The 13,654-nt window shown below is 41.9% G+C and overlaps 1 protein-coding gene across 2 annotated transcripts in view; it reads right to left on the reverse strand.

Annotated features, from left to right (window-relative positions):
- The window catches only part of RAD18 (RAD18 E3 ubiquitin protein ligase), a 123,901-nt gene that overhangs the window by 14,404 nt on the left and 95,843 nt on the right, over positions 1-13,654 (reverse strand). Inside the window, exon 12 of one of the 2 annotated variants that reach the window (XM_081184251.1) lies at positions 12,810-12,872. The exons of the other annotated variant lie outside the window; for it this stretch is intronic. Coding sequence (XP_081040377.1) covers positions 12,810-12,872 — 63 coding nt within the window. The remainder of the gene's footprint in view (positions 1-12,809; positions 12,873-13,654) is intronic. 2 annotated transcript variants of the gene reach the window in all.

Below are 13,654 nucleotides of genomic sequence, written 5' to 3' on the forward strand. Positions count from 1 at the left end.
TATATTAGTGAACCAGGTTCGACACTGCAAGCTGCCTGAATGGGAGACTTTACCTGGGCAAGAGAGTAGCATCCACCGTAGTTAATGAACAAAACCATTCACCTCCTATACAGACTGAGGCTTCATCCTATGCATACTTACCTGGGAGTAAGCCCCATTAAACACAGTGGGATTTACTTCTGACTAAACCCACATGGGATTACAGTGCAGCCATCTTACATATTCTTGTAGAATGACTTAAATTGCTGCTGAAAGAAGTAATTATTTCCTTGGAGGATTAACATTTGTTAATATGGTCTCGGATGCAAAACCCTCATTTGTGTTCTCTCTTGAAACCACCCCATCCCTTAATATCCTTGAATAAGGGTGCTGCATTCTGCGTCATACTAGAGCAGATTGGATCAAAATGATTAATCTACAAAAGAACATTTCTGCCACACAATGGGAAAAGCAAAAGCAATTTAAGTTTTACGCATGCTTTCTGCCTAATTTGGTGTTGAGCAAACTACCTCCCAAGTGATGTTATTGCATTTAGAAATGTTATTAGCTACCATCTTCCAAACTGAATCTAACTGCCAGGTTCACATCAGCCTCGAAATCTTACTGACTTGGAGAAGATCTGCAAAGAGGAGTGGGACAAAATAACTCCTGAGATGTGTGCAAACCTGGTGGCCACCTACAAGAAACGTCTGACCTCTATAATTGCCAACAAGGGTTTTGCCACCACGTACTAAGAACAGATCGTGAAGCTGAGGCTCCAATACTTTGGCCACCTCATGAGAAGAGAAGACTCACTGGAAAAGACCCTGATGTTGGGAAAGATGGAGGGCACAAGGAGAAGGGGACGACAGAGGACGAGATGGTTGGATGGTGTTCTTGAAGCTACCAGCATGAGTTTGACCAAACTGTGGGAGGCAGAGGAAGACAGGAGTGCCTGGTGTGCTCTGGTCCATGGGGTCACGAAGAGCCGTACACGACTAAACGACAACTAAGTCATCTTTTGCAAAGGGAACAAATACTTATTTCACTCATTATAATGCACATCAAACATCAACCTCTGACTTTTAACTAGTTGAGTGCTGCAGAACCACCTCATCTATTTTCTTTGTCCAGAATTAGGGAGTTTGTATATGCAGACTATAGAGAGAGGTAACACAAACACTGCTCAAATTGAAAGTCCCCCCCCCCCCGATGGCGAAACAAGATGGGAGAGACATGCTTTTCTTTTCTGATTTTCAAGATCAGAACTCTTTCACCACATTGCCCTTGCCCTTTCCTTACCCATTTCACACAGTACACAACAAGGAGGCTGCAAATTATCAACCATTATTAGGGTACAAGGACCTGGCAGTGTGAGCCAGCCCTGATCGACACGGTGATGACTAACAACACATTCATCTCACAGTTGTACCTGTACTGACAACACTCTCAAATGTTCCGCTTTATGCATTAACAACTAAGCTCCCCAAACTGCCTTGGCAAGAGATGGGCAGCCCATGAATCTTCCATTCAGCTTCCACAAGAATACACCATCTGGAGAGGCAACCTGAAGAAAGGCCAAGGCACAGATTATGATCCAGATACAAAGCAGTCTGTGGGGAATTCTATGCCTGCAGAGATTTTGAGGCTTCTCCTTTTGAAAGAAGCAATGGCCAGGCGTCTCCCAAGGACCCCTTCACATCTTCCATCAACCCTGACCATTGTCCATGTTGACTGGGGCTCAGTTCAACAACATCTGGAGGGCACCAGGTTGGGGAAGATTCAGTTCAACAGCCTGTTTCCAAAAGCAACTAGCCAAATGGGTCTGGGAAATCCACAAGAAGGGCCTGAAGGACATCGGCCCCTCCTACTTTCTGCCACAATCCCACAACAAACAGCATTCAGGAAATTCTGAAATTCGAAGATCCCAGCTAGCAATCATGGCTGATGGTAATCAGAAGGCTTTCCTTCCATACAGTTGTCTAGTCTTTTAAATCCACCTAACCCCGTGACCAATGCCAACTCTTAAAACAAAGCCCTCCTAAAGCAGGCCACCTTTCATAGTTCAGCAACCTGCATCCTACAGTGACTAACCATGTAAGCCCCCAAACAGAAGTTGAAGGCCATAGTCATCTCCTTCTGTTGCTTCCCTGGAATTCTGTGCCACATAGCCTCTGAACAATGGATGTTCCATGTGGCAATCACTTATACTCCATGAATTAGCCTAGTCCTCTTTTAAAGTCGTCTGAGCCAGTGGCCATCACCATACCATGTGACAGTGAGTGCCATAAAATGTTACATATACACAATTACTTTCCAGAGCAACAGAAAATGTTCTCCATTATCAATGTGATAGCCCTCCAAATAGTCCTTCAGCCACCATATTGCCTGTTAACTTTCTCTTCAGAAGGCTAAACATAGCCAGTTCCTATCAAAGTAATTTGTAGGATGCCAGCATAAGATAGCACTGGAATAAATTCAGGGCCGGATTTAGGTTTGAGGAGGCCCTAAGCTACTGAAGGTAATGGGGCCCTTTATATGTCCCGCTGTCCTTTGTCAACAACAAATTGTCACTGTTTTTTGTGTTGAATATATGCTATATGGTAATTTATGGACCTAATAGGTATCTAAAGCCATTTGCACATGTTGCCATGCAATCAGTCCATGCAGAACGAAGGCACCCTGTATATAGAAATGAGCAAACCAGTGATATTTTAGGGAGCAGCCTAGCAGGCGGGGCCCATTACTTACATCATAGGAGCCTACACAACACAAAACATTGTTGCTGTATGTAGGTTTTATTTTATTTGTTTTTTATCTTATATTTTGGAAATGTACATCCAGGTTTTTTTCCTTTAAATTTTTTGGGGGCCTCCAAGAGAATGGGGCCCTAAGCTATAGCTTGTTTAGCTTATACGTAAATCCGGCACTGAATAAATTGCTTGGAAGGCTCAGTCAACTTCCTCTCATAAAGGAGTACTAATTTATATTGAAGTTCACGTACTAGTTGAAGCACCAGTTCGTTTCCCCATGGCTGAGGTACTACTTTCCCAAGCAGTTACTGGTGCAAGTTCAAAAAGGTTTAAGCAGAGAACAGTATTTGGAACCTTCCGAAACTACTTAGAGTACTTTGTAGGCCAACTAACCTCAGGCACTGGCCGCTGAGGTGGGGCACAATAATTTGGTTTAAAAAAGCACTGCCTTAACAAGACATAACAAAGATCTGTTGCTTGGTGAAAGTCCAGGCATGTAGCAGTGGGGGTTTTTTTGTTTTTTGTTTTTGTTTTTTTGGTTCAAGAGGATTTGTTGTAGTCTGCACAGAAACCTGCTCCTATTTCTGTAGCCACAGCTCCCTGTTCCTCACAGCAGAAGCTGGCCAATGTTTGCAATCAATCATTTTCACAGGAGAATGCTGTGACTGCAGCATCGGTGTGCCCAGATGCTCACCATGTATTCCCACATGGTGGGTTGCTGTTGTTGCTTTTAAAAGCACAAGCAAGTACTGAAATCCACAAGGACTATCTTTGTTGTACACCACCGACTGCTATCAGAGGGGAACACCATTCCTTGCCTTTGACTGACAAACCTGCATCTATTATGACATCTTCCGAAATTGGCGCAACAGATTTCCACTTAAGATAAGAAAAGGGAAACAAGCGAATGACTCCAATGGTAGTTCTACTCTGAGAGACCCATTGAAGTTAATGGGCATCGAGAATTCAGGTACATTGATTTCAGTGGGTCTATGCTGATTAGATCTAGCATTTGAATACAGCCAATGATGATCACTTTGCCAAAGCTGTCATAATGCGTAGAGCAAAGTCAGTGTAACACTGCTCATGTGTCCAGTCAGTGCTGGATCAGATAAAGGTGCACTTAGTCAAAGTTTTCCCCCCCTAACTGTATCCAGTCAAATGGGAGCTCCTATGCAGACTGAGCCCGGCCTTGGCTGGGGAGGGTGGGGTATAAATAAAAATTATTATTATTATTATTATTATTATTATTATTATTATTATTATTATTATCATTATTATTATTATGGTATCCATTTAGTCCTTAGCAGCTGGCATTCAGAGATATACACTTCCATATGTGAAGTTCTATTTAATTTGACATTATTATTATTCTTCCTTTTACAAAGCCTATGAGACAACTATCTTGAACTCAAACTCTGCTGTAATGTACCCTAATTATGTGGAACTTAAATAGCCACATATTCTTCCCATTACTTACCTGTGTCTTGATTTCTCCCACTTTTGTCTACTCCAGTATAGCAGTTTGATATACTATTAAAAGATAATTCTATGGAAAAGAGAATTCCAACACCAGTTCACTGTTGGACCTCTGCAAATTGATCTGGATAAGTCACTACAGAAATAATTCCAACAGGAAAGAACCGAATCCTTGGAAAAACAGGGTCACTCTGTTACTACATTATTCAAGCTGGATAGAATTCACGAAGTGCCCCGGAGGTCATGTGCTGCAAAGTCAAATGCTCCCAAGTTTGCTACGTAGGTCATTTGGCTTCACTGAGAAGTTGGGAGATTAGCTGAAGAGTTGGTTTTTATTTGAGAAGCCCAGCCTGGGATTAAATATGTTAAGGCAATTTTTCTGCAACAATGAATTAACTGTCCTGATCAGAGACCTTAATTTTCTTTGAAAAGCAGCCAGATTAATGTACAGTGATTACAAGAAACTGGAGCCTGTCCAGCACATGCCTAAAGAAATTAAGCAATGTCTCTTCATGTGTGCTTTGCTTTAAGAAAGACATTTTAATTTATTGCAGCTATGTTAATTGTTACAATTAAAGGCATAACATGTTTAGATATGCTTCTTCTTTTTCTTTGGCGATCACTCTTAGTAGATTAAGATTGTCTTCCATAAACACGGTTTTAACAAAGAGTCCGTAAGTGACTGTGGAGGCCAATTCTGGATCCACATGTCCTGCCACAGTGGGAACATTGGTTTCCAGGCGGGAGTTGATAACGGTGTGGATTTGCCAAGCATGCCTTCCTTCTAGCACATTTCTCCCTTGTGTCATGAGTTCAAGTGTCTTCAGAGCCCATGACACCTTTGGTAAAGGCTGTTCTCCAACTGGAGCGTTCGCAGGCCAGTGTTTCCCAGTTGTCAGTGTTTATACTACATTTTTTTAGATTTGCCTTGAGACAGTCTTTAAACCTCTTTTGTTGACCACCAGCATTACGCTTTCCATTTTTTTAAGTTCGGAATAGAGTAGTTGCTTTGGAAGACGATCATCAGGCATCCGCACAACATGGCCAGTCCAACGAAGTTGATGTTGAAGAATCATTGCTTCAACACTGGTGATCTTTGCTGCTTCCAGTACACTGGCATTAGTTCGCCTGTCTTCCCAAGTGATGTGTAAAATTTTTCAGAGACACCATTGATGGAATCTTTCGAGGAGTTTGAGATGCAGGATTTCGGATTCAATGTTGGCCCTTGTGGAAAGATAACTGCCTAGGTAGGAGAAGTGATTGACATTTTCCAACATTACACCATTGAGTTGGATTTGTGGCACTGCAGAGGGGTTATTTTGTACTTGTTGGTGAAGCATTTTGGTTTTTTGGATGTTGAGTGATAGGCCTAGCTTTTCACAAGCTTCTGCAAAGATAATTAGGATGGTTTGGAGGTCATCCTCTGAGCGTGTGCACACTACGTTGTCATCAGCATACTGAAGCTCTATTATGGAAGTTACGGTAACCTTACTCTTTGCTTTCAGCCTGCTCAGATTGAAGAGCTTTCAATCTGTTCGATAAATGATTTCTACGCCGGTGGGGAGTTTCCCATCAACAAACTGTAGGATCATGGCAATGAAAATACTGAATAGAGTTGGGGCAATAACACAACCCTGTTTAACACCTGATCCCACTGTGAATGGTTCCCTTTGAGGGCTATTGTTATCTGCGATTGTTGCTGTCATATTACCATGGAGGAGCTGAATGATGTTTACAAATTTATCTGGGCAGCCAGTTTTCAGAAGGACAGTCCACATGGCATTGCGATTTACAGTGTCGAAAGCCTTAGTGAGGTCATCAGGATGTCTAAGCAATGTTTCTTATATAGTGCACCTTCCCTCTTGGCAGTAAGCTTCGCCCCTATGGAAAGATGAGAGCACACTGCAGGGCTGGATCTTAGCGCCTCACCTGAAATCAACATGGACGGCAAATACTACCGAAAGATATAGCTTGTACTGTAATTATGCAACACTTTCTGCCACATGCAACATGAAAATGAATTAATGAAGAGCAAGAATACTGCAGTCTTCTCCTGACAACACCACTAAACTATGGATGATGGGGGCAAACATAATGGCATTCCCAATCCACAAAGCTTCATGCCATATAGATCTGAGCTCAGGGCCTTTGGAATTCAGATGCAATGCAAAATTAGATTCCCAGCACAAAACACAAAAATCTCTCCTAAAACTATTTACTCTCTCCCTTAGGGGGAAAAAACCCAGAGGGGTGGCCTCTCGTTATCCGGAAATGTGCATGCTTAAGAGTCAGTTCTTGTTGCAGAACATTTGGACATGGAGAACATGGGACATACAACTTGTCCACATGACATACTGTGACCCTGAAACAACACAATCTCAATGCTTTTCTCCTGTAGATTCGGGATTACGTGATACAGGTACAATCATGTAAGTTGGAGGAAATCAGGCTCAAACCACGCTATTTGGAGTCACAGACAATTTATTTCGGTGTCTTTGTGTGAGTGGACACAATGCTTTCAGTTCTTTTCCTGTCATGCTCGAAACTATTTCTGGTGCACTTCTGTATAGGGGAATATTTTTATTCTTTCGATACTTGGGATTTTGCCATTGCTTTCATTTATTTTCCTGAGTCCTAGTAGGAATGCACCAGGAACTTAGATGCTTGTGCCCACACACACATATTTATTTTGCTTTCTCTGATTTGCGCAAAATTAGAAAACTACACAAGCAAACTTACATCAGCCTTTGTGCTTTTGCACACTCCTTGGGCAGGGGCACTTTAAACAGAAAAAAACAAGGTGAACATGCAGCTATTTTTGTGCATGCCCCCTTGGTACTTAATTGGTCTAAGAGAATCAACACATTAGAAGGCAGGGACAAAGATAAAAGGGAATATCTACTGGTATGAACAGGAATTACAAAAGTTGCTCTGCATAGACAAATTCAAATACATGCAGGTATGCACTAGTCTAGTTTTAATCCGACTGGAAAAAATGTGAATTAACAGCTCAATAATGCTCAAATGTGGACATTTGTTTCTTCTGCGTTCCGAGTCCAGTAGTAAATCAAAATAATCCCATGCACCTTGGCAGCAAATCGTAGCCAGTGAGCATGTGATGTGTACATTTTCCTGTTTCAGTTTGGAATAAAGAGGAACTTCACTTCTGGCTGTGCTCAGAAGCAAAATTTCCAGTTAAGCACTGCTTACTTCCACATTTTGCAAACCCCTTCTCCACTTGTTACTAAAGGCTTTTTTCCTCCCCTTGGAAATTGGGGGTGGGGGGTGGAGGGCTGGTAGGCGAGAGGAGTATTCCAACTATTTTTTATTAGCTTTCCTTAATAATACTAACCTCTCCAGGAAAAAAGAAAAAACACACTATTTCCCCCCTAGTGCTCTTGGAAAACTGCAAAACCTAAAATGAAGGTTTTCAAGGTTAGCTGAGGGGTGTTTGCTCATCACTACACCAAAGATCAGAGTATACAGCGTTTATGCCACTTGAGGTTAAGAGTAGCTTATCAAACTCAGGAGTAAATGAAATGAAAAAAGAATAATTTAACAACTCTGCAACATAATTACTTCATCGGTTATTTTAATTGACATACCCTGACAGCACTTACATTTGCTCATTTAGCAATCACCTTCTGAACCAGAGTCACTAAAATCTATTAGTCTTTAAGTGCAGTGATTCCAGACTATACAGTATAAATTGTGCCGATGACCCTTATTGTAAGTTACAAGAGTTTTAAAAGGAACCTAAGCATAAAGGGAAATGTATGATACCCATTAGACAACCTACTTAACAAGCCAAGTTGGAAACATGTTTGCATACAAGAGAGGAACCACTTTGTGGTTTGTTTTTAATATCTAAAGAATGCTTCTCTTTAATACATTTAGAAAAGTTTGGAGAAACTGAAAGGGTTATCACACTGTTATGATGGATGCAACTGCCCCATCAAATAAAAAAAAAATTGCAAGTCTCATCTTCTGGGCAATAATCCAGATTCGATGTTCAAATCAAATAAAGTGGAATAGTAATAAAAGCAATTATACTTTTGAGTATTAATCAAAGGGTATTTTTCACAGAGGCATGCCACATAAATATGGGCCACGATCCAAAGTGCTACTTAGTGTATACCTAAGGCACTTCTATGCACACACACACAAAAACGCAGTTGATTCCTCCATTTGGCTGCAGCTTTTTACACCACTGAATGCCACTCTGTGCCGCATTGAGGAGCAGCTTTGGGGGGACAAAGGGACAGCAGTGGAGATGTGAGATAGGATCTACAATGTCTTCTGAATTCCTGCCAAATACCAAAAAAAAGGGCTGTCTTTTTCAATCACAAATGCTGTTTTCGTTATTAAAACATTACTGCAAATAAACAGCATTGGAGAAGAAAACAACAACAACAACAACAACAACAACAACCCAGGATGAAAAGACACCCTGTTGCAGGTACATGGAAACAAATGATACTGAAATAAAACATGGCGATATGCACATCTTTATTAGTATGTCCATGGTAAAATAGTAAAAGTGCCTAATGGTTGCACTGTAGTTATACTCAATCCAGATAAACAAAAAACAATTTGCCAACCACCAAATTCCATGCACTATTACAACAAGCTTCAGACATACAACTGGAAGACTGCTGGAAGTAAAAAACAGTTAATGGCATGTAACTATTTCTGTTACAACAAAAACAATGAAGTGTCTTGCAGCACTTTATGGAAAACCGAATTTCTTTATTATGGCATCAGCTTTTGTGAAATTTCACCAGCTGTATGATTATTTTTGTTAATTTATTATTACATTTATATCCCTCCCTTTCTCTCAAAGGAGCCCAGGGCAGCGAACCACACGGAACATAGCAATAAAAACATCTTAAAACGTATTAAAAACAGATTTGAAAATCTTAAAGCTATTTAAAAAATAATAATTCCAGTATGGCTGCAGAATGGGAATTGGTTCAACTAAAAGGCTTTTTGGAAGACAAAGCTCTTTGGTGGGGTCAGCAGAAACAGCACATGTCTAACTGTCAAGAGGAGGCAATTCCCAAAAGCAGGAGCCACAACACTAAAACCCTAATGCCTACATTGTTCAGAATGGACTGCCTGGCAAGATGGCATCATCCAAGAGTACCCACAATTCTTGTGCCACAACTCTCTCCATCACCTTTCCCGGAAAAATGGTATTTGTGGCTGAGCAACAACATCCCCACGCCCCCACACAAAACAGAATATGCCATTGTTCTGAGGATACAGTTCAGGGATGTCTCCAGCTCTTCCATACCCTAAAGATCCAGAGGGCTGCTGAGAGCCCTGCCAAACCGGGCATTGGCATTGCCTGATTTATTCATGCAGCTGAATGTGGTAGCAGAATGGCCCAGGTCTAAGTCACCACATGAAGAAGAAGAGTTTGGATTTGATATCCCGCTTTATCACTACCCGAAGAAGTCTCAAAGTGGCTAACATTCTCCTTTCCCTTCCTCCCCAACAACAAACACTCTGTGAGGTGAGTGGGGCTGAGAGACTTCAAAGAAGTGTGACTAGCCCAAGGTCACACAGCAGCTGCATGTGGAGGAGCGGAGACACGAACCCAGTTCCCCAGATTACGAGTCTACCGCTTTTAACCACTACACCACACTGGCTCTCTGGAACTGGCATAGAACCATAGAATTGTAGAACTGGAAGGGACCGCAAGGGTAATCTAATCCAACCCTCTGCAATGCAGGAATATTTTGCCCAATGTGGGGTTCAAACCCACAACCCTGAGATTGAGAATCTCAGGCTCTACTGACTGAGCTATTCAAGCATGGTGAGCAAATGCTGATGCTAATCACCAGCACCCCTGTTATTTTCAATATTCAGTTCAGTGCTGAGAAGGGAAGCACCAGGCAAAGCTGCAGTCCCCTCCTTGATTTTTCCAGTCTCTGAACCCGACTGCGTTAGGATTCAGTGGCATTCTGAGTAAAGGAAGCCACTGTGTCACCCAGTCTTCTGATTTTCTCTACTCCAGGCTGTCTGGACAAGCTTACTTTGGGTTGCCACTGAGAGAAGGTCCGGCAGGGTTGCCCAAGTTGCCCTCAAACCTGATGCTGGAAGAGGAGCCTGAATAGTACTTTTGCACCAGTTAAGAAATAATTATATTTATGAAAATTTCTCATGCAAGTCCTCCCCTTCACTTCCTTTGGCTGGTGCTCTAAATCTTTTGCAGCGAAAGGCTTCTGAAAATTAGAAATTCAGAGTGGGCTGAATTATATTGCTGTTTTTATACCTGCAACACCTGCTCCTAGAATACATAAAAAGCAGCCCTTTGAAAAAGAGCTCACGTTTCATTCATTATCTATGGGAAGGAGGGAGAAACCTCTCCACTTACATGTGAAAGATTAAGAGGCAGCCAGTCCCTCCATCCCCTAAAGAGGAAGCTGTGATTTCTGTAACCAATGGTGTTTTAAATTTGATTAACAATTAGAAAAGTTTTTTTTGGGGGGGGGATGCTATTGGAATGCTGCTTGGGTTCATATAAGGTTTCACTGTCCATTTGCTTTCCCCAGAAAAGAACTGAAAAAGATAAAACGAACTAAATCTCGAAGAATTAACATATAATGTAGGGAAATAAAGAAACAGTAAAGAAAAGAAGGCCCAGCACCCCAGCTTCTTCACCTTCTCAACTGCAAAGAGGCAAAATCTAGTCAAATTCACACACACACACACACACACACACACACACACACACACACACACGAGAAGGGGAAGTCTGCATTATCAGCTCATACATTCATATGAAATAATGTCTTTATTGACTACTTAACAATCCAACATTGTTTTTTTCTGAATCAGTTACTGATCTTTAAGCTTTGCGTTTGGATTTACCTCTCAGCGAATGCTTTTCTTCTGACACATCTCACAATGTAACAAACATTTTCAATTAAACTCAGCTGGAAAAGTCACAGCTATGTGGAACTGCCTAAACTTCTGAAACCGATGCTATTATTTTCAGTTTTTTAAAAAAACACTTGAATGGCCACATATAGGCATAAGTAATCACAGTGGAATATGGTGCTTCAGAACAAAGAAATGCCATTAAAATATTTTACGGTTTAGTTTATTTCCATCCCGTTTCAAATTGTGTTCGTTGCTGCTCTTCACGCTTGACCCGGAAGCTGCAGCTAGGGCAGAATGCTGCAGCACGATTGCTGACAGGAGTGAGGCCCTGTCAGCATATAACACTTGTGGTCAGAGATCTGCACTGGCTGCTGATTTGCAAGTTCAAGGTGTTACTATTAGTATATAAAGCCCATAATAACTTGGGAGCAGTTTACCTATGAGATCACCTTACCCTACATGTGCCCACTCAACTGCTTCAATCGGTGGAATTGGCACGACTACAGGTATCCCCTAATACCCATTCCATACTCAATCATTTAGAGTGGCGGCGCCTACACTTTGGAACTGCCTGCCTAGTGAGATCAAGCAGGCACCTTCAGTGTACCTTTCTTTGGTGCCTGATAAAAACAAGCCTACCCAGACGCTTGGGAAGTTGAGGTTAATTTAAATCTGTTTTAGTATTTTAACTTCTGTATGTTTAAAAGTTATTCAAGCCTCTTCGCCACAGCAAGGCAGTGATCCCATAGACTGCAAGATCAAACCTCTCCATTCGTAAGGAAATCAGCCCTGAGTGCACACTGGAAGGACAGATCGTGAAGCTGAGGCTCCAATACTTTGGCCACCTCATGAAAAGAGAAGACTCCCTGGAAAAGACCCTGATGTTGGGAAAGATGGAGGGCACAAGGAGAAGGGGGCGACAGAGGACGAGATGGTTGGATAGTGTTCTCAAAGCTACCAGCATGAGTTTGACCAAACTGCAGGAGGCAGTGGAAGACAGAAGTGCCTGGCGTGCTCTGCTCCATGGGGTCACGAAGAGTCGGACACGACTAAACGATTAAACAACAACAACATGTTTAAAAGTAGGGTTGTGTTTTTCTTTCTCTTGATTTTACTGTTTTATCTTTTGTAAACTGCTTTGAGGTTTTGTTTTTTTAAAACAATCAAGCGGTGTATAATTTTTATGAAATAAATCAAATATTGCCTCAGAAAAAGAATTTGACAGGAAACCGGGGTGGGGAGAGACACAAATAGGATGGAACTGAGACAAGTCATGGTAGAAGATATTCAGCAAAAGGTGGCTCTCCCACTCACACCCCTTGCATGACATCCCCTTGAAAAGTCAATCCTGAGAGTTGGGAGACCATCTTGAATGGGATGACAGGACCTCTCAAAGAAGGTGCTTCTGCTCTATTTTTTTTGTCCACCTTTCCCCATGCAGTTCTCCATGCTTCAGTCCACCCTATTCAGGAATTCTCCCCCATCCTTCGGAGAGACCTTGGTGGAGCCCTGGGGGAGGGCAGCCGGGGGGGAGGGACTTTGGGGGAGGGCACATGGCAGGATGGACACCTTCCACAGATGTTTTTCTGGCTCAAATGCCAAAATATTTGGCTCATTTTCAAGTCCACTGGTCAAGTTTCCAGTTAGCTGAGTGTATAGGTGACAACTTTTAAGACACAGAAAACAATTATTTTACACCACACTTACTTCTCTGATGAATCGGAACATCTCCCAGCAATCTCCAAATCCCTTATGATGTCTGAACTTGAGCTGAAAAGTAAAACAAAATTTAACCTTAACGAGCAGTGTAGTACTTTTTAGATATTCCAATCGAGTAGGCAAAGAAGCCATGCTACAAACAGAAAGAAAGATGAAAACAATGATTATATCAGAATGTGGATCCAGTATCAACAAAATGATCACAAACCGAGCTACTGTCCTAAGGCACTTTCAGTTTCTTCCAGATTTGCAGATCTATTTGCACTCTGCATACAAGCCATTGAGTTACAGAGTGTTGGACAAGGACTGCGAAGATCAGAGTACAAATCCATGTTCAGCCATGAAACTCACTGGGTGATCTTGGGCCAACAATTATTTTCAAGCATAACCTACGGTACAGGATTGGTTTGAGGATAACATGGAGCACGTGTTGCGAGGAGAGATGAAAACCATGTATGCTGCTTTGAGTTCCTTGGCGAAAGTGCAGGGCATGAATAAATTCCACCTCCACCCTTCCTTTCCCATTAGTCACCCAAATGCATTGGGGAGCGGGATCTCCGATCTCTTCTAATAAACTTGAAATTTTGGGGTTCATATATTCACAGCTGCCAATGCAGATGCATTCAGATGAGGATTGTTCAGCAACTGAACAATCCATGATGGAGTGAAGATTCCAGAAGATGCATTCTCCTAGGAGACCTAGAGTTTAATAGGTCCTGGGCCAACACATAGTCAGCTTGCCCAAAAGAGGTAGCTTCAGAACTGGTAAGAGTCTCCCCAAGCTCTATATTTGGCTCCAATACCCAACTGCTGTTCAATAGGCAAGGTTAGCC

Source organism: Podarcis bocagei (assembly GCF_964188305.1).
Source record: "Podarcis bocagei genome assembly, chromosome: 2".
NCBI classification, from domain to species: Eukaryota; Metazoa; Chordata; class Lepidosauria; order Squamata; family Lacertidae; genus Podarcis; species Podarcis bocagei.